This window comes from Trichoderma ghanense (assembly GCF_004382785.1).
Source record: "Trichoderma ghanense strain CCMA-1212 chromosome Unknown scaffold_24, whole genome shotgun sequence".
Taxonomy (NCBI): domain Eukaryota; kingdom Fungi; phylum Ascomycota; class Sordariomycetes; order Hypocreales; family Hypocreaceae; genus Trichoderma; species Trichoderma ghanense.
The window spans coordinates 244,008-262,098 of NW_027395687.1; the positions used below are offsets into that span (position 1 = coordinate 244,008).

At 53.6% G+C, this 18,091-nt stretch overlaps 5 protein-coding genes across 5 annotated transcripts; 3 read left to right on the forward strand and 2 right to left on the reverse strand.

Moving 5' to 3' along the window:
• Nucleotides 1-772: 772 nt before the first annotated feature.
• Nucleotides 773-2,785, forward strand: CCMA1212_010353 (Protein VTS1; the record flags this gene model as incomplete). Its single annotated transcript, XM_073707402.1, has 3 exons — nt 773-1,296; nt 1,369-2,679; nt 2,757-2,785. The coding sequence occupies exons 1-3, from the start codon at nt 780-782 to the stop codon at nt 2,783-2,785; spliced, it is 1,857 nt and encodes a 618-aa protein (XP_073554103.1). The 5' UTR covers nt 773-779.
• Nucleotides 2,786-3,146: 361 nt separating this feature from the next.
• CCMA1212_010354 (rRNA-processing protein fcf2) lies at nt 3,147-3,993 on the reverse strand (the record flags this gene model as incomplete). Its single annotated transcript, XM_073707403.1, has 2 exons — nt 3,147-3,503; nt 3,757-3,993. 2 exons carry the CDS (start codon nt 3,991-3,993, stop codon nt 3,147-3,149), a joined length of 594 nt encoding a protein of 197 aa, XP_073554099.1.
• Nucleotides 3,994-4,705: 712 nt separating this feature from the next.
• On the forward strand, nt 4,706-5,861 carry CCMA1212_010355 (Transcriptional activator HAP5; the record flags this gene model as incomplete). The annotated part of the gene is made up of 5 exons (XM_073707404.1): nt 4,706-4,793; nt 4,853-4,866; nt 4,949-5,002; nt 5,112-5,777; nt 5,832-5,861. The coding sequence occupies 5 exons, from the start codon at nt 4,706-4,708 to the stop codon at nt 5,859-5,861; spliced, it is 852 nt and encodes a 283-aa protein (XP_073554098.1).
• Nucleotides 5,862-6,086: 225 nt separating this feature from the next.
• On the reverse strand, nt 6,087-9,001 carry CCMA1212_010356 (Exocyst complex component sec15; the record flags this gene model as incomplete). The annotated part of the gene is made up of 10 exons (XM_073707405.1): nt 6,087-6,159; nt 6,252-6,505; nt 6,568-6,724; nt 6,794-7,086; nt 7,154-7,289; nt 7,350-7,459; nt 7,528-7,629; nt 7,690-7,821; nt 7,878-8,888; nt 8,951-9,001. The coding sequence occupies 10 exons, from the start codon at nt 8,999-9,001 to the stop codon at nt 6,087-6,089; spliced, it is 2,319 nt and encodes a 772-aa protein (XP_073554100.1).
• Nucleotides 9,002-9,498: 497 nt separating this feature from the next.
• CCMA1212_010357 (Neurofibromin) lies at nt 9,499-17,939 on the forward strand (the record flags this gene model as incomplete). The annotated part of the gene is made up of 14 exons (XM_073707406.1): nt 9,499-9,552; nt 9,640-11,076; nt 11,132-11,442; nt 11,497-11,608; nt 11,688-13,211; nt 13,273-13,432; nt 13,509-13,798; nt 13,858-14,145; nt 14,220-14,606; nt 14,686-14,772; nt 14,925-15,097; nt 15,154-15,830; nt 15,886-17,728; nt 17,786-17,939. Coding segments are annotated over 14 exons (7,497 nt in total), but the record flags the coding sequence as incomplete, so codon positions are not given.
• Between the last annotated feature and the right edge of the window lie 152 nt (nt 17,940-18,091).

Consider the following 18,091-nt stretch of genomic DNA (forward strand, 5'->3'; position numbering starts at 1 on the left):
TTTTTTTCTTATAATAAATAATATATATAGTGCTAAGTATACTGAAAGTAAAAAGTAACCTGGCGCTACTAAAAAGTATTTTTTTCCTAGGTTTCATTTAATAGCACTGCTAACCTGTTATGGCAGGAGTCTCTATTGCGTCTCAATCTCTCGCGGCGGCTACGCTTCGCTCAAAGGCACAGAACTGCTGCTAGCAACAAAGTACTGCTGCTAGTCTTACTCTCGCAAAGACCCGTCGGTAGTCTGTCGCCCTCCGTTTGTTTCTCTTCTCACCAGATCCTTCTTCCAAGGCAGCGCGTTTGATACGATCTCTCTCGGAAGGCTGGTCGGTAGCTGGATTGAATTGCGTTGCCTGCCTGGAAGCAGACACTCTCCCACCAATCTTTGGTTAAAACAACTAGTGCGTTCCCTCTTGGTGAGCCTCGCCCGTTTCCGGCTTGCCTCGCTGGAGGATTCCGGAGTCCCATCAGTTCATGGCAGAAGAGGGGGGAAAAAAAAAGATATAGAAGGGGGGGAAAAGACACGGGGAAGCAAAAACCGTGATCTGCTCGAAAGCTAACGCGTGGCCGCCTAGTTTGCTCGGGGAACTTGTTATAGCTCGTCATAATTTCTCATCGTCGTGGTTTGCGTGTCTTGTCAAACCGTCTCTTTGCTCAGCTGGATGCTGCAGGAATTCGCCAACTGTTTCTTCCGTCCTTAGCCCCTCTTCTCTTTTTCCCACCCACTTCACTCGATCCCCTTCCAAGGCTTCAACCGCCCAGTTTTGACGCAGCCGAAGCATGCTCAACATGTCTGGCATCGCCGGCAATCGCAACAGCACCCCCGAGGTCAATGCCGCGCCCTCTCTAAGGCCGCCCTCGTCGCGGGCAGTGGGCTCTGGCAGCTCGCTGCGCGCGTCTGCCGACATGGCGGCGATATCGGGGACCTCGCCGGCCAGCCGCATCAGGCCCTCGTCCGACTTCTACGGCCAGCCGCAGCAGGGCGGCCACGGCCCCGCCGGCCTCGACATTGACTCCCAGGACAAGATTGCCCAGCAGTGGATTGCCGACATTGACCAGTACGAGACGACGCTGGAGGAGATGGCCGCCGCCACGCTCGACCAGGACTTCAAGGACGAGCTCAGCGCCATCGAGCAGTGGTTCCGCGTCCTGAGCGAGGCCGAGCGCACGGCTGCCCTCTATGCACTGCTGCAGCAGACCACCCAGGTCCAGATCCGCTTCTTCATCCAGGTTCTGCAACAGATGGGCAAGAACCATCCGATGTCTGGCGTTCTGTCTCCCGCGACGTTCGACAAAGGTAAGCCTTGCGTTTGGAATGGACGTCTCGAAATGGCCTTTGCATGCTAACATTCTTGTTTTCCCCTGCAAGACCCAATGTCCAGTCGGCTGAGCGACGCCATGAACAAACTCAATGTCGACTCTGCTCGGAACTCATTCGCCCGCAACTCGGCCATGTCATCGACCAAGCGACACTCTGGCCTCGATGCCTCGACGATCAATGCCATGTTCCCAGATGCCGCGGCCGCCATTGCAACGGAAAAGGCGAAATTCACCCAGCAAACGGGGAACCCACCCTCGTCGAACCGCAACAGCCTTGCCATCGATCCCCGAGCCGCCATGACGGGATCCAGTATCGCGGGTGCGACTTCGGAATCCAGAGAGGGAAATGTCGGCTCGACAGCCTCGCCTTGGGGCAGCGGCGGCGATGCCGCGACGTCTTCAAAGGCGGGCTCGTCTCAGACTCCCATGGGCCAGTTCGTGCAGCCCCCGGCATCCGGCGGAGGGTTGAGATCACCAAGGCCACCGCAGCTGACCAGCAACTCTACTCTGCAAACGACCACCTTGACGCGGGACAAGAATGCGCCTGATCTGCCCCTCTTGTCTCCGTATGCAAGCAGCGGCAACTGGGCGTCAATGGTCAACACTCCAATGGCCCCAACGTTCAATACCGGAAATTCAAGTGCCACGCAAGCCGACATGGTGGCCAACGCGACTGCAATGAAGCTCGCGGCCCTCTCTACGGTCAACAACCGCTTCGCTCTGGACGACGTTCGCAAGTACCGAAGGGCTAGGTCCAACGATGCCCCGGGGAGCGCACACAGCCAGATGCCCGCTCCGTCGCACATGAACATCCCCAACGCCAACGTCGTCATGATCAACGAACACGGGCAAATCTTGAATCGCGACCAGTTGATGGCCATCCAAGCGCAGCAAGGTCTCACCCTTGGAGGACAACGGTCTCGTCCAAACTCCCCAGGCTTGCCCATGCAGGCGAACATGGGACCCATGTCGCATTTTACCTCGCCTCAGCACAACGGCTTCCTCAGCGCTTATGATGGCTCGGCCTTGATGGCCGGCGGCATGTCTCCTGTTGGCTTGGGACAGCTGGGGATCAACTCCCACGAGGGATACCTGTCGGATCATTCCGACATGGTCCGAGGACGGTCACCGAGAGGAAGAAGGGGAAGCTCGAAGCCCCCGGAAGACCCTACGGACCCTACGCTTCTCCAGGATATTCCTAGCTGGCTTCGCAGCTTGCGGCTACACAAGTATACCGACAATCTGAAAGATATGAACTGGACAGAACTCATCGAGTTGGACGACAAGGCTTTGGAGGAGCGGGGCGTCAACGCTCTTGGAGCACGGCGCAAGATGCTCAAGGTCTTTGAGCAAGTCAAAGGTGAGTCTTTTCCCTCTTCGTCAAAACTCATCCGCAGGCTACCGTCGTTGAACCATCACGACTAACAGGACGAATAGATGCCAAGGCCGAGGGCAGAATAGGGTAAATTCCTTTTCCATTTTTGGTATATCAACACAATGCGGCTGCATACAGCCCTGTTTATCAAGTCTCCAAACACTATAACACTTATCAAATGCCCGTCAGGTACGATCATGACTTATATACTACAAAACGGTATAATGAGAACGAGAATATGTTATCACGGAGGAAATTCCATTTCACATATCGACATTAGATATACAACATTCAAGTAATCAAATTTTGCAATGAGAGTGCTTTGTTTGAAGCGGTTTCGATTTTTCCTGTTTCCGTCTATGTGTAATATGCAAATCAATATATATATATACAATTGGCGCTCAAATGTGGCCGGGGTATCGTTTTCATGAAAAAAGAAAAGGCAGTTCGTCTCAGTTTCTTCGTCGTCGCTTGGCAACCACGGATTTGTAGTAAGCCTTTCGCCCTTCTCTCTTCTTCTCCTGGACAGAGGAGTACTTGGAGTCGAGCTTTGCGTCGTTGTGCACGGACATGATGCTATCAAGCAGCGTCTTCTTCTTCTCTCGGCTGCCGAGCCTCGCGCTGCGCGGCTCAAACGGGCTGGACACGACCCTGCCGACGTGGGAGAACTCGGGGGCGGCCGCCCGCAGGGCCTTTTTCTGGTGCTTGGGGTCTAGAACGTTTCGCATACGCAACAGCTGCCATTCTCGCTTGAACTCTGGCGTCATGTCCGTCTTGGGGAGGTCAAACCACTCGGCGCCTGCTGTGTTCTGTTTTTGCTCTCGAGGTTAGCGATGGGGGGTTGGCCAAAATGCGTAGAGAGAGAACTTTTTGGCTCATGAGAGGGTCTCGCTTGGTATTCAGAGTAACTATGATGATAAAAAAGAAATCAGGGGCCACGGGACGGTGGTCCAAGACGGACATTGTCCCGTGTCATATTGCCTTGCGGCTAGCTTTCATCTTTATACCAGCGATCCTCCGGGGGGAAGCAGAAGAAATCATTGAAGAATAGCTGATTCTTACCTTACCCTTCCGCTGTGATGCTGCTACCAGAGGTCGCGGCACGCGGACTTCCGTCTTCTCCTGCTTAGGAGGCAACAAAGCGTTGGCATCTTCTCCTACTGGCTTGGGCGTTGCCGTCGTCGCCGTCTTGGAATTCGTCGACGCTTGCTGCTGCTTCGCGACTATGCGGCCGCCGCTGAGGCGCTGCTCGGCCTGCTGGAGAAGCTGCTGCACGGCATCGTCGACAAAATCAGCCATCATATGGCGAGGAGGTATATGGAGGAGAAACAAGGATTCGAAGCCGCCTTTGGTGAAAAAGTCGGCTTGATCGTAGGAGAGGTTTTCCAGAAATTCGGTTCGTGTTGGGATTTTTTTTTTTCTCTTCTTTTTGTAGGTTAAATTTCTGGAGCGGGTTTCGTCTGCAGACAAGTGGATATTTTCCGTTACAAGCAATTTTTCCGGTCCCGCTCGCCATTTAAGGCGGGATGCAAGTATGCAAATAGAGACGACATATACATGTAACGGATATGCGCAAAGCGAGCTTGTTCTGCTTGTCCAGCGCTGCGCCGATGATTGGCTGCCCCAGTAAATGATTGCCTTAGCTAAGTACCTGGACTAGGCTAGGCTGCGCGCAGCTGGGAAGCACCTCTGACAACATCACCTAACAAAGAGGTCGAGCCCAAACTCAAACAACGCGATCGCTGCGCTTCTCTTTGCGTGACACCATCACGCGCCCGTCCCGGTACCTGAATATATATTCTACCCATATACATTTCTTCCATCCCTTGTTCTACCGCATCTTGTCCGTTCAGACTTGCGGCAACGAGCTGTACAGGTGCGTGTTCCCTCCCCGCGTAGAGCACTGAAACATTCGGTCCTGAGGATTGACGCCATACCCCCAGCATCACCACCACCACCACCACAACCACAATCGCAGCTCGTCGACCATCCGTCCGCCCAGCGCACAACAATGGAATCCCAGAACCAATCCGCGCCAACGCACCCGTCACATAACCGGCCGACGCCAGTCTATGATCCCACACAAGGCGGACACTATGGTTAGTCTTCAAGCAGTTGGACGCTCTCGACTACAAGACTAATGCGCCTTTGCTTCCAGGTGCCTGTGCTGCAGTTCGTATTCTCTCCAACGACCCTTTGGCCGAGCCGGGGTTTATTTTCTCTTCTGGTTTCTCTGAGTTAACGAAGCATGTAGCTTGCCTCGCAAGGCTTTGCGCCGGCGGAGCTCTACACCGGACCCTGGGCCAACGTTTGTCCTCCTCCTCCTCCTCCTCCTCCTCCTCCTCCTCCTCCTCTGCTCTGCCTACCCGCGCTGTGGGTTTCGGCCGTTGCTTGCTAACGTCACTGGCGCTCTACAGGTTCACCAGGGCCTCACAGGGCAGTACAAGGACATCTTGACGACTTACTGGCAGCAGACAATCAGCCACCTGGAGAGCGACACGCACGACTACAAGATCCACCAGCTTCCCCTCGCTCGCATCAAAAAGGTCATGAAGGCCGATCCCGAAGTCAAGATGATATCCGCCGAAGCGCCCATCCTGTTCGCCAAGGGCTGCGACATATTCATCACGGAGCTCACCATGCGGGCCTGGATCCATGCCGAGGAGAACAAGAGGCGCACGCTGCAGCGCTCCGACATTGCCTCTGCGCTCGCAAAGTCCGACATGTTTGATTTCTTGATCGACATCGTCCCCCGTGAGGAGGCTACGGCACATGCTAAACGAACCACCACACAGCCGTCCGCCGCGCAATCCGTTCCAGGCGCAGGTCAGGCCCCCATGCCGGGGCAGCACGCTGGCATGGCCCCGGCGGCCGGCCATCCGTCGTCCCACCCCATGGCCACTGCAGACTACATGGGCGGGCATGCGCTTCCTTCTGAGCAGGATTACAGACAGGCCCCCAACATGTATCCCGGCCAGGTCCCCCAGGCACCTCCCGCCGCCTACGGACAACCGCAGCCACAGGCGGCCATGTATGGTGAGATGGAGGGCATGTACCAGTATTCAGCAATGCAGCCGCAACAGGTAGGGAGAGATCTTCCGTTCCCGCCGCAGCATTGCCCTGCTAACCGCCGACAGCCGCCCATGCCATCTGAAGACTTTGAATAGGATCCTCGCTCTGGGCGATGAGAGGGTGGAATGGTTGTGGGTCCACACACCAGATGTGACAAGCACTGTCTGTTATCAACTTGCGTTGAGGCCCGTGGAATCAGCTCCCCAAGAGCTGCTTTCTGTAGTTGGCTGCTAACGCAAGAAAGAGCCTCCGGATGTGCAAAGGAAAAAACAGTCAAGCGTATCTCGTACGTTGGAGAGGCATCCGCACGACGCCTTGCCTCATTTCATGATGGCGAAGCGAGACAAGTTGGAGAGTGGCGCTCTCCCCGAAGGCTGCGCGGTAGGAGTGAGCCTACATCGTGTCTTGTCAGCACCGTGTCTCTGAAGGGTTCTTGTGTTTCCTTGGGTTTCAATTTGTTTTTGGGTGTTTGGGTGACGACATACTTCTCGAGTAGCATCGGCCCATTGAGGACGTCAACTCGGCCATATTTCTTGTTGCGAATTGAGATATCGAAGAACTCCTCGTGGTTATCGGACTGCATCAGATTGACAGTCTGTTGGAGCTCGTCCAGGTTTTCCCGTAGCATCTGTCCGTTCTCGAGGCTCCCGACGAACTCGGTGAGATAATTGACGTCTTGCGCCAGGGCCGACACTCCATGCCCGTTGATGTGTCGAACCTCGGGTGAAAGGGGGAGGGCCTTGCAGAGTCGGTCAGTATGCGTGGATCAGATGGAAGCGAATCGAACAGGGGGCAGCATACCAGAATCTTCTCAGCCGCATGGCTTAGAGCGTCAAAGTAGATCAATTCCTTAATCTCTCTTGGCAGTCCCAGAAGCGTCGAGTTCATGATGTTGGACAGGTAGCGAGTGAGCGTCTGCATGTAGTTACTTGGCTCGGTCGGTACCTCGTTCGCCAGCCTTTACCGATGATGCTCGTTAGTGCCTGTTATGGCTTCTTCTTCAATAACACGAAAAGAACGGCCTTACCAATCATATTCTGCCGTGTCGACAAGATCGTCGATTTTGGAGTTGACCAGCTCGAATATTCGCTTCTCCGCAGTCTTCTTATTGTTGCGAAACTCTTCCGTGGCGTTCAACCTCAGAGGACCGCCCGCTGAGGTGGACGACCTTGCTCTGATCAATAGCTGCTCCAGCTCGCGACATGCTATTTCAAAGTGCTCTAGATTGATGAGGATCTGCACGATTTGACCCAGGTATTGGGAACTGAGGCGCTCGACGAGAGACTTGCAGACTTTCTCACTAAGAAGCTCGTCCAGAGACTGAGTCGACAGTTAGTCATCTTGTGCCGCCGGCAAAACGTTGGGGAGAAAAGGTCATCGTAAGAACCTTTCGTAGTGTCTCATCTATGATGTCTGAATGCTGGAAATGATCATCGAGAAAGAAATAGAATTGGTTCAGGAAATTGCGAATGTCAATGCAGCAGAGCGGGTACATCTGCGAGAACGGCAAAACACAGGGGAACCTATCATGATCATCAGCGTCCAGTGCTCATCGCAGAAAGAGAGGGATATAGTAAGCGCACGTAAGCTCCTCTACAGGCCGATCTGGCGTGAACCAGCTAACGTTGACCACTTTCTCGTAGTCACTGAGGGAGTTGATGGCCATCGGCATATAGTCATCAGTAGAAACAATCTGTCAAAGACATTCCTGGTAAGCATCTGGCCAATTGCTCTGAGAGGAACAAAGTCTGGATCACGAACCTCTTGAAAGTCTTCACTGAAACGACGCTTCAGCAGCTGGGCGTATTTGTCAAAGAGCTGCAGGAGGAAATTATCAAGAGCAGATACAGAGTATCCCCAGCCCTAAATACAGTGAGCTCTTGTCGGAGTACACCGAGACCGTTTATAAAAGGTAGAGCTTACTTCCATGGTCTGGATGAACAAGGCAATAACGCTCTTGATCTTGAGTAAAATCTCAGCGTTGTCGATGTTTGCAAGGCCCTTTGTCGTGAGGGTTATGGCCGCGGTGCACATCGAGTCCCATAGTTCTTCTACCTGCGGTACAGCATTAGAACAATCTGGCTGTCTCTTCAATTTGCCTCGACACTCACATCAACCACGGAACGCAGGTACGGAACCCGCTGCATTGTCGCCTTTTCAATGATTGCGAATCCTGCAATGCCCTCGAGCAAGCTGCTGAGAGACGACCCATCCTCGGCGAGCAAATCAATCGATGTTGGGACAAGGAGATCCTTCTGCTGGCGGCGGGTAGAGGCGTACTCCGAGCGAAATCGGTCGCTATGCCCAAGAGCATCGTGAATGTGCAGAGCCTCGAACAACGGCGTGAAGTCGACTTGGAGCTCTTCATTGTCCAACACGTCAAACTCTTCGTTTTCATCCGAGATGAGCTCAATGGAAGAGTTCAGCTTGAAGTTCTCCAAAAACTTCTCGTTCTCGATTCGTGCCCGCTGCCTGGATCTACGCATTTCGGTGTGATAGAATGCGACTTCGCCGAGGAACTGTGAGGTCTCGCGGATCCGATAAAGCCATGTGTTGAGGTCAGACATGACCGCTTCGGATATAGCTCGTCGGGAAGCAGGGAGAGACTTCTGGATCGCATCTGCCAGCCGGTGCTGGGTCGCATAGCGGTTCTGGAGGATAGGAACAAGATGCTCATTCTGCAGGTCCTGCAACGACTTGAGGGCCGAGTAGTACTTCTTGCGGCGTACAAGCTCGTGGGAATGGTTGACGGCATGCAGCACCGTGAGGGACTCTCGAAGGGCATCCGCCGCGTCCGCGATGTTCTGGCGAACAGCCTTTGTATTGACAAGAGCGCCCTTTTGGTCGGCAAGCTTCTCGGTGCTTGCTTGGATCGACTGGTTGAGCTTGAGAATCTCGGTGGTGAGGTTCACGGTGCCTTCACGGACCTCCTGCAACCTGTGGACCGAGTCGAGGAACTCTTCGTGCTTGGTCAATCCGATCCGCTCAATGTCTGCCTCGCGGTCCTCCGAGTAGCGGGACAGGGATTGCAGCAGCGCCGGCGTTCGTCGCGAGTTGGTGGCATCTTTCAGCACGGGTATGAGGTGGTCGAGATAGTCAGAGTCGGACGTGGACAAGATGATCTGCGACATTGGTTAGGCTGGCCCGTGAGACAGAGCAGCACATCACACGGGGGGGGACAGACTTGAGGCACAGCAGACGTGTAGTCGTCTAGAGCCCCGTGCCTGCGAGGCATTGTTGCATAGCGGCTCCGGGAGCGGAGGGGCAAAAAGGAAGAGAGGATCGAGGACAGACCACCTCCTAAGCTCTCCTCAAGCAGTGCGTGGGATGAAGAGTTCGGTGCTGGTAGGTAGGTATGAATGAGGTCCAGGTGGACTATAGTATCCCGGTGACAGGCCGGAGGCTTGAAGCTCGCTGCAGCAGCTTACCTTATTCGAGGAGGTACCTTTAGTGCCTAGATCAGGTAAAGCTACTAGTAGCACTGGTCTGGAGTCCCTGTTGTGGTCCAATTCTAGCGGACCTCGGGATATCGAAACCACTAATAACCGGAGCTGCTGTAGGTAATCAAGGTACAGGCATCCAATGGAGGGACGGCCGGGGGCTTCTTCCAATCCAGGGGTCGCGCTACGAGCAAGCAGGTACATGATAGAAAGTACCCCGCGCTGCCCTGGGCTTCCATCATGGCCTCATCCACTCCCAACGAGCTCGTTCCGACATCTCCAGATCGCCGCCATGTCTGGGGATTCAAGCCTGGTCGCCTGCCTGGTTGAGCGGCTGTCCAGCAGGGTAAGGACTCAATCCGCGTCAATCGCCTCCCTTCCGACTGTTGCAGACGGCCCGGCTAACGTATAAGCCTTTCTGGGGGCATCACAGCTACCGCACGTCACCGGAACGAGCAGCCAAAGCCCCCTGGAGGATGAAGTGCTGCACATTACGAGGTCGACGCTCGTCGATCTGAGTAAGGCGTCGATTGGCATCATACTGGAGTCGCTGGTGGGACTGCTCGAAGAGCTCGCGCGTCCCTACAGTGCCATCTCGGATCATCCCAGCCATGTGCTGTCTTCGGAGCTCTTCGTGCTGAGCTTGGCGGCGGACTGCTGCTCCGCCAATTGGAGCGCGCAGCCCGATGCTCCCGACAAGGACGTAGCTTTGCCGTCTACCCCCCTGGGCGACCGGCTTGTTGGCCGGATCTTCGATGCCCTCAAGGACCTGCTGGAGCCCATATCCGATAACTACATGCTCTCGGCACATGTGCTTCTGGACCAGAGCATCGGGGGCGGCACCGGCGAGGCGCCGCAGGATGCCCACAGCGAACAAGTCGAGGCCGAGAGCCGCCTTGCGTCGTATCTCGACCAAGTCGAAACGCCTGTCAGGACACTCGTGGGATATGTCACGGCCTCCAGTTGGTCAGATTCGTTCAGCTACCTCCGGGATGTCATATACAACGTCCGCGTCTCCGCAGCGGCGGATGCCAACGCGGAGGCTTGGACCGCTCAGGATCCGGGGAAAGGGTCGCTCATCGTCGTGCGGCTCATTTCCTCTTTCTGGGTCGACGGCGCCAAGCTTGGCCTCATCATCCAGGAGATATGCTCCAGTTTCCTCCACTTTCGGAAATCCTATCAGAACACCGTCGCCGCGACCATGCCGCTGCTGATCGCTCGGTGGATTGATCGATATCCGCAGGAGTTTGTCCGTCTGCACCGTCTACACAGGCGGCTTGACGGAGGCGCGGATACTCTCTTCGACATGACCCAGACCGTGACTGACAATGGTAGACGCAAGGCTCTCCTCTTCCCTCTCCAGACAACCCTTCTTTTCCTCATGCCCGACGTGTTCGAGGTCGCTAGTAACTTGAGGGAGGCCAAGAGCAACAATATCATGAAGAAGGTGACGTTTCTGGATGGGCTGCGTAAAACCATGAAGAACGGGAACGAGCAGGCTGGATACTGTGTCATCTCCCTGCTCCGTGCGGCGCGGCATTTCAGCGCAGAAAGCGACTCTGCGCTCGTCAGTTATGCCATGGACGTGCAAGACGAGGTTCGGGACGCAGTGTTTCGCCATTCCGCGACCAGCTCGCCTTCTGCCCACTTTGACCAGAATATGATTACTGCCGCTTTCATTACTCTAGCGCATCTGAACCTGGACGTGTGTATTGATACTGTCCTTGATACTTGTATCTCGCCTTCGTCGCCGCATAGTTTCAAAGTCGCTGTTATCCAAGCCTGCTGCCATCTTGCGAACCAGCCAGACGCTTCCAGATATAATGAACTCTTCAACGAGGCTCTTCCCTTCATTCAGTCACAGCTAAAGGTTTGCCACACAAACGTCTCTACTTTCTCGCCGTGATGATGCTGATTGGTGTTAGACTTGTGTAGCTGTGTCGTGGGATCCAGCGGTAAACCTCGGTAATGAGACCGTAAACATGGCGCGCAGCATCCTCAAGTTTCTCGGTGCTCTGCCCACGCCTCTGTTGAACGAGTTGAATCGTCAGACGCAAACGATTGACACTCTGGGGCCATTCATGTTCACAGTCATCTCATCCAACAAGACTATATGCCAGACAGCAACCGAAGTTGCCGAGAGGCTCTTTGCGGAGCACCCGGAGGCTGTCAAGTTCTTTAACGAGCAGAGCCATCCCGATGTCGTTGAGCTGCGTGAGACGTTCTGGACTCGAAGGTACGATGAAGCCTCGTGCGATTGCTGGCATATCAACTAATACCGCTTCTCCAGCTCCAAGGTTCTGTTAGAGCTGTGTGACCGGATGGTTCACCCCAGACTGTCTGAGTTGACGACGATGCGCGATTACCTCAAAGCCCGTCTCACGCTACTGAGAAATATACCGGTAAGATGCTTGTCCGCAGGTTGATCATCTCGGGTTGTCTGTTCATTCTCGCTAAGCTTTTGGTTCCCATCTCCTACAGGAGTTGGCCCGCCTTTCCAATGAGCTTCCTGACATGGCAGCCGCTTCGTCCAAATTAGAGACCGTCCTTCTGGTGTCTCTCTGCTCCGCCGACATCGACGTCTGTCAGCTGGTAACCTCTTGCATCGGCCTTTTCGTGGCAGAGTGCTCTTGCGTCGGCGAGTCCTCTGAAGCTGTCAAGTCTTCAGCCTCGGTCCTTCGTAACGGCGATATATTCCGCGAGATTGCCTCTCCGGCTTTCCGCTTCACTGGATTGGTCGCCTTCCAAAAACGCATCCGAAACCTCTTGCGCCGCATACAGTTTCCCACATTAGGCATATTGGATGCTTGGGAAATCGCGTTCGAGCGTTGGATATACTTGGTTCAAAAAGTCTCGACACTGCATCCCAACTCTGTCGATGATCGATTATTGTCAGAGTGGCGAAACTTCTCAGGCTTCCTTGCCTCTCTCGGGGGAGTTTGTACTGCCGACCAGGCCATCATCCTGGAAGAACCGTCTCTCCAGAACCTGAAGTGGATCGATCGATCCTCGTCTGAGCAGCCCGAGGAGTCGTCTCTCAAACGCTATCTCAAATTAGCCATCCAGCTTCTGGCGTGTGCAAACGTCAGGGTTCGTGAGGCAATGCGCGAAATACTATCGAGTGAAGTATCATCGGTTCTCTATCCAGCCTTGTTCAAAGCTCTCGAGTCAGAATTGGATGTGCTGTTTGCCGGTGTCCTCGCTCCGGCAGACAAGGCTCAAGAGACGGACATCATCTTCGCAGAGCAGGCCGCTTCTCTGTTGAAGACATTGGTCGAAAGACTGGAGATTCCCGCCGACTTAGGGGCAGCCTCGTCGGTTCACCTGGGCCTAATGACGCTGAACTTTGCCAAGTTCATCGACGGCATCGCAGATACCGCGAATACCCTACGGGTCAAGATAAGGGTCTGTCAATTATGTGAGGCCGTGACGAAGAGAAAGGAGCATTTGAATCTTCGGGATGACGTGCATATTCGAAACCAGCTCCTCGAGCACACCATCGGCTGGATAGATCGGCCACGATCACCGCACGTGGATCAGGCCGGGAAGCCGGATGATCTGAACAGGGTTCAAAAGGACCTTGACAAGGCCTGTCTGCGATCCCTTGCAGATCTCACCTTCCGCCTGCCGCTGCAGCCCGCTGACAGTCAGTCGGATGTCGGAATGAGTGAGATGAAGTCCCAGATGTTCCACAACTACTTCAATCGGTTTCTTTCCCTGTTGAACAACGAGACTGCTGAAACAAGTAGAACGGACCTTTCTACAACTCTGGCTGGCCGGGACGAGATGATCTCCAATTCCGACTTGGCCATCACCATCCTTTCCAATTTGCTCAGCGCAAATATCGACGTTGGCCTCAAGCATTCCATCAATATCGGATATCACGACAATGTTGAGATCCGAACGGCATTCGTCAAAGTTCTCTACAACATACTCGTCCAAGGGACCGAGTTTAGCAATTTGACAGACTCGGCTGTTAGTAAGAAATACGAGGAGCTTTTAGAGGTTTGTTGTCTCACCTTTCTTTGCCTGAACGCTTCTGAAGAGGCTGACACTCCACGCAAAGTTGCTTACAAAAGATCTATCGCTGCCTGCTTCGATGAGTGCAATCTGCCCAAGCACAGAGGTCGATGAACTTACAATTTGTCTTTTGACCGTGTTTGAGCAGCGAGGCCTCATATTCGAGCTGTTTGAGGCGCTTATCCGAGCAGAGATTGAGCAAACTGGTAAGCCACGTTGGCTCGTTGAGTCATTGTGCCCCTGGGCAAGGCCAGGAACGATGGCGGCTAATCTCAGGTTTAGAGAACGAGACGGAGATTTTGCGTCGAAACTGCGTTGCGACCAAGATGCTGTCTGTCTATGCGAGGTGGAAAGGCTTTGCTTACTTGCAGGGAACTCTCCATAAGGTCCTCGAACGACTCATGCTCACATCTCAAGACTTGGATTTGGAGCTCGATCCGGCCCGGGTCGGCACTCAGGAAGAACTGCAAAAGAATGCCCTCCAGCTTCAGATCGTTGCCAAAGTTTTCATGGACGATATCTGCGCCTCTGCTGCCAACATTCCCCCCTCTTTCCGGAAGATTTGCAGCATAGTGAGTTCACATGGCCCCCTTTTAACTAGTTGGTGAATATCACTCACGTTTCTATAAAGATTTCAGATGCCGTGTTACACCGCTTCCCCAACGCCAAATACACTGCTGTCGGTGCATTCATCTTCCTCCGGTTCTTCTGTCCCGCAATCGTTGCTCCAGAAGTCGAGGGGCTCGTGCCAACGCCGCCATCAAAGGAGATGCGGCGAGGACTGCTGCTCATAGCAAAGATTATACAGAACTTGGCCAACAATGTCCTATTCGGAACAAAAGAGCCTTACATGTTTCCACTTAACCTCTTCTTAGTCCAAAACATTCACGTCGTGATGGGCTTCCTGCGTGAGATATCAGTGAGTGTATACTCTCCATTGTCGTCTGCTTTTATCCTCCATATTTCTCTATTCATTTTCCACACAAGAGTGAGCTAACTGTCAGGAAGATTCCGCCGAGTCAAATCGAAAGCAGCAGTAACAGAAAAGCCATTGATTTTGGCTCGTGCGTGGCGTTGCATCGATTCCTCTATGACCATTGGGATCACATTCAGCAGATACTCGTTGCCAAAGACAGGAGAGACTACGTCAGGTCCCCCGGAGAGCATGCCCGCGGTCGGTCACCGACCATGGAGCCTCTACGGAATCTCATTGCAAATCTCGGCCCACCTCCCCTGGCCATATCATGGAATCGCCCACAAATCTCAACGAACAGCCCGCCCTTGTATTCCCGGTTTCAGAACTTCATGCTTCGAAATGCCTTCCGTGGTACTGAATCTTATCTGACGTCCCGTGCGGTGTATGACGGCGGCGAAAGCAAGGTGAGGCACATCCCATCAGCTTCCCATCAGAATCTTCTCTTGAAATGTACATGAGCATATGCTGAGTTTTTTCCTCCAGGATGGACTGTCGATTATCTGCATCATTCTACGGCACATTGAGGCGGATAATATTGATTATGATACCATGCTTTACTGCTATCTCAAGGTTGGTCCTTGCCTCTCCTCAGAAATAACATACCCGCTGCCGTTGGCCTCAGTACTCCTGCTGGTGCGCGCCGCATCAGAATCTCTTTTGGCATGATTAGCCAGTGATGGGAATAATGAGTCAAAGAGAAAGGTACTAATGCCCTTTACCAGATTGCCAGCAGGCTTTGGCATGAACCCTTCGGGCTCTTCATAGATGCTACGTGCTACAATGGGCGGAATGATCCCCAGGACGATTTCTTCAAGATGCTAGATCTCCTGACTCCCTCAGAGCTGACGCTCAATCTCACCAGGGTCTACGTTTACAACATGAACAGCGCTTTCAGGTTTGCTATGTCCTACATCTATCATGTCACTATTGTCGCTAACGCAGTGCGTGCAGGAGATGCTTTCGACACCTTCTACGGGTTTCCACGAGGAGCGATAGCAGTGCTTTCCATCCGAGAAACGTGGAATACCACTTGATAGGAAGCCTCCAGGATCTTCAAGCTCATTTCCACCTCAGTCAGCTCCATCTTCCTAAAGAAACGATCAGCGTTGTCACAGATACTCGCTACATGTTCCAGCCCGTCACGAGGCTCTCCAGGTCAAAGGGAAAGGTAGAGGTCGCGGTCAAGGTTGGGAGCCAGTTTGTCCAAGTCACGACGACCAAAAAACAGGAGGTCTTGTCCGGTCTCCGTCTCAGTACCACTGTCAATGACATCTTCCGACTAGGGGACGTGGAAGAAGCAACAACAACACTGCAGTCAGAGGATGACTCGTCCTTTGGGCTTCGCGCAGATGGTGGAAAGATCGTAATGTACTTCACCAGCCCAAAGAAGGCAGACGTGCTCCAGACCATCCGCAGCGCCAAGAGCAAGCATGGGAAAGAGAATCGCACATACAAGCCTTTTGAAAGGCTTATGCGTCCCCAAGACGTGCCCGGCACATTGCTCAACCTCGCCTTCACCAATCTTCTGAGTCCGGATCGCTCTCTAAGACTGGCATCATACAATCTGCTGGGAGCACTCTGCAGGGCCTTCAAGTTCAGCGCAGATTCCAGATTATCATGTGCAAAAGGTAAAGTTCCTGGCCGATGCCATGCCTATTCGCTAATGCTGATTGTCTCCACTAGACATCTCTATTCCCGCTGATCCCACGAAGTTCGTGGTTGAAGTGAGCAGAATCCTAGCAACCACGCAGCCACAACTGACATCTGATTTCCTGACGGAGTTCTTTGTTGGATGGGAAAGCTTCCCTGAGGAGCAGAGGCCGCTCAGCTTGGCATATATGTCACCATGGCTCGGTGGCCTTCGAACGAACATCTTGACAAGTGAACAAGACAGTGAAAAGGGAAGAGAAAAGGTCGCTACGCTCCTGAGAAAGATGATCGACGTCATTGTACTGGACCAACACCTCGTCTATCCTCTTCAGCACTTTGTTCTACCATCAATTACCAATGATGAGCTGCTCCTCGACATATTCCTCGATGAGCTCATCAAGACTGCTCTAAGCTATGGAGCTCATGAAGAGTCCTTGGATGTCATTGCACCTGTCGTCACTGGTATTGGTACAGTCACTATTCGGGGGAGAATCTTCTCCCGACTGCGCAAGACCCTCAATCGTTCATCACTGAGGCCGACGAGATATCTGCAGGACAGCCCAGTCTGGGCAGAGATCTGCGTTCTCCTCCAGTTTTGCGTTGCCTTGTCATTCGATAGCGGTGTTCAGTCCCGGCTCTTCTTGCCTGAAATCTTCCACATCGTCACGATGCTGGCAAACACGGGCGACAATGGCGTTCGCTCTCTCGTGTACAAGCTGTTGATCAACTCGGTCCATTCTGTGTGTACGGCATTTAACCTGGACGAGGCAAGGCTCACCAAGCTGAAAGCAAACCTTGACATTCTCTGTGAACCCCGAGGAGAGGCGTTTTCTTTGACGACGTCGACCACTCGCGACGGCGCCTCCGTCTCCACGGCACACGACTCAAGCTCAGCACTTGCAGCAACTGAGAACTTGACTGTCATCCTGTTTGACATATGCTCCATTGCAGCGCCTTCGGTCGACTTGGCGAACAGTTGGAGGTCGCGATGGATGAGCCTGGTTGCCAGCACCGCCTTTCAGAACAACCCGGCTGTGCAGCCGAGGGCTTTTGCGGTAATGGGATACCTGGCTCGTGAAGAGGTGGACGATGACCTGCTTTACCAAGTGCTCGTTGCCTTGCGCAACAGCATCGGCCAGTTTGGCGAAGACGGGAATAGCGAAATGCTGATCTCTATCGTGACCTCGCTGTCCAAGATGATGATCAAGCTCCCTTCATCCTCTCGCTACGGCCTTCAGCTTTTCTGGCTGGCTATATCTCTCGTCCGACTTGTCCCTATCGGTCTCTTCAACTGCACAGCCCAGTTCCTCGAGGCGGTCTTGACCAACATCGGCGCCGTGTGTAGCGCTACTGGGGAGAAGTTTGTTCCGCTTCTGTTGCAAAGCCGCGGCCAGCTTGAAGAGGCCGCACTGCCGCTGGACGATGCGTACGGAATCCATTTCGACCACGAGAGCTTCCACTTTGCGGTCTGCGCTTGCCTGGTCCGCGGACTCACGGATACATCAACACGCCCAACGGCAATTCGCGTTTTATCCGCGTTCGTGGAGATTGCCAACTCCACCACTGTACCCCCCGCGACCAAGGACGATCCCACAGCAGATTCTCTGCCATATCTTGCCTTGATCTCGGCAAGGGGTGTGCTTCCCGAGGACTACAGAGACGGCCACTGGATAGCTGGAGTGGGTTCGGAGGACGCCGGCAACATCACGACGCTCACCGGCCGCCAAAGAATGGATAACGTAAGGGACAGAGACCTGTTGCTCATCTCTGCTATCGAGCTAGTTGACTTCCAGTATCTTGAGGAACGAGTGCAGGTCCGGAGCCTGCAGTGGCTGAATGAGCTGGCCTTGCAGCGACCCTTGGTCTTTGAGGAACTGTAAGTGTTAACTCTGCTGCTTCGCTGCGTGGAAAGTTGAACTAATTGTCACGGTAGATGCGGCGCAATCCCATCATTGATAGAAGAAGTACTGTTACACAGTCAAGACACAAGCGCTCTCAAGGCCGCCAACACTTTGCTGCGTACAATTGCCTCGGACGCAAATTTCCAGGACAAGATGGCCTCGATGCGCCCACTTGTAGACGCACTGCGTGAGATGGGCTTCACGGGGCTGTGGCGGTTCTCCTCTCAGGATCTCGGGGAGGAGATACGGCGCGAGTGTTTCGATTTAACAGAGAGGTTAATAGAGGTTTTTTTTTTTTTTTTTTATTTTTTTATTAATAGTAACTTACTAACTTCTAA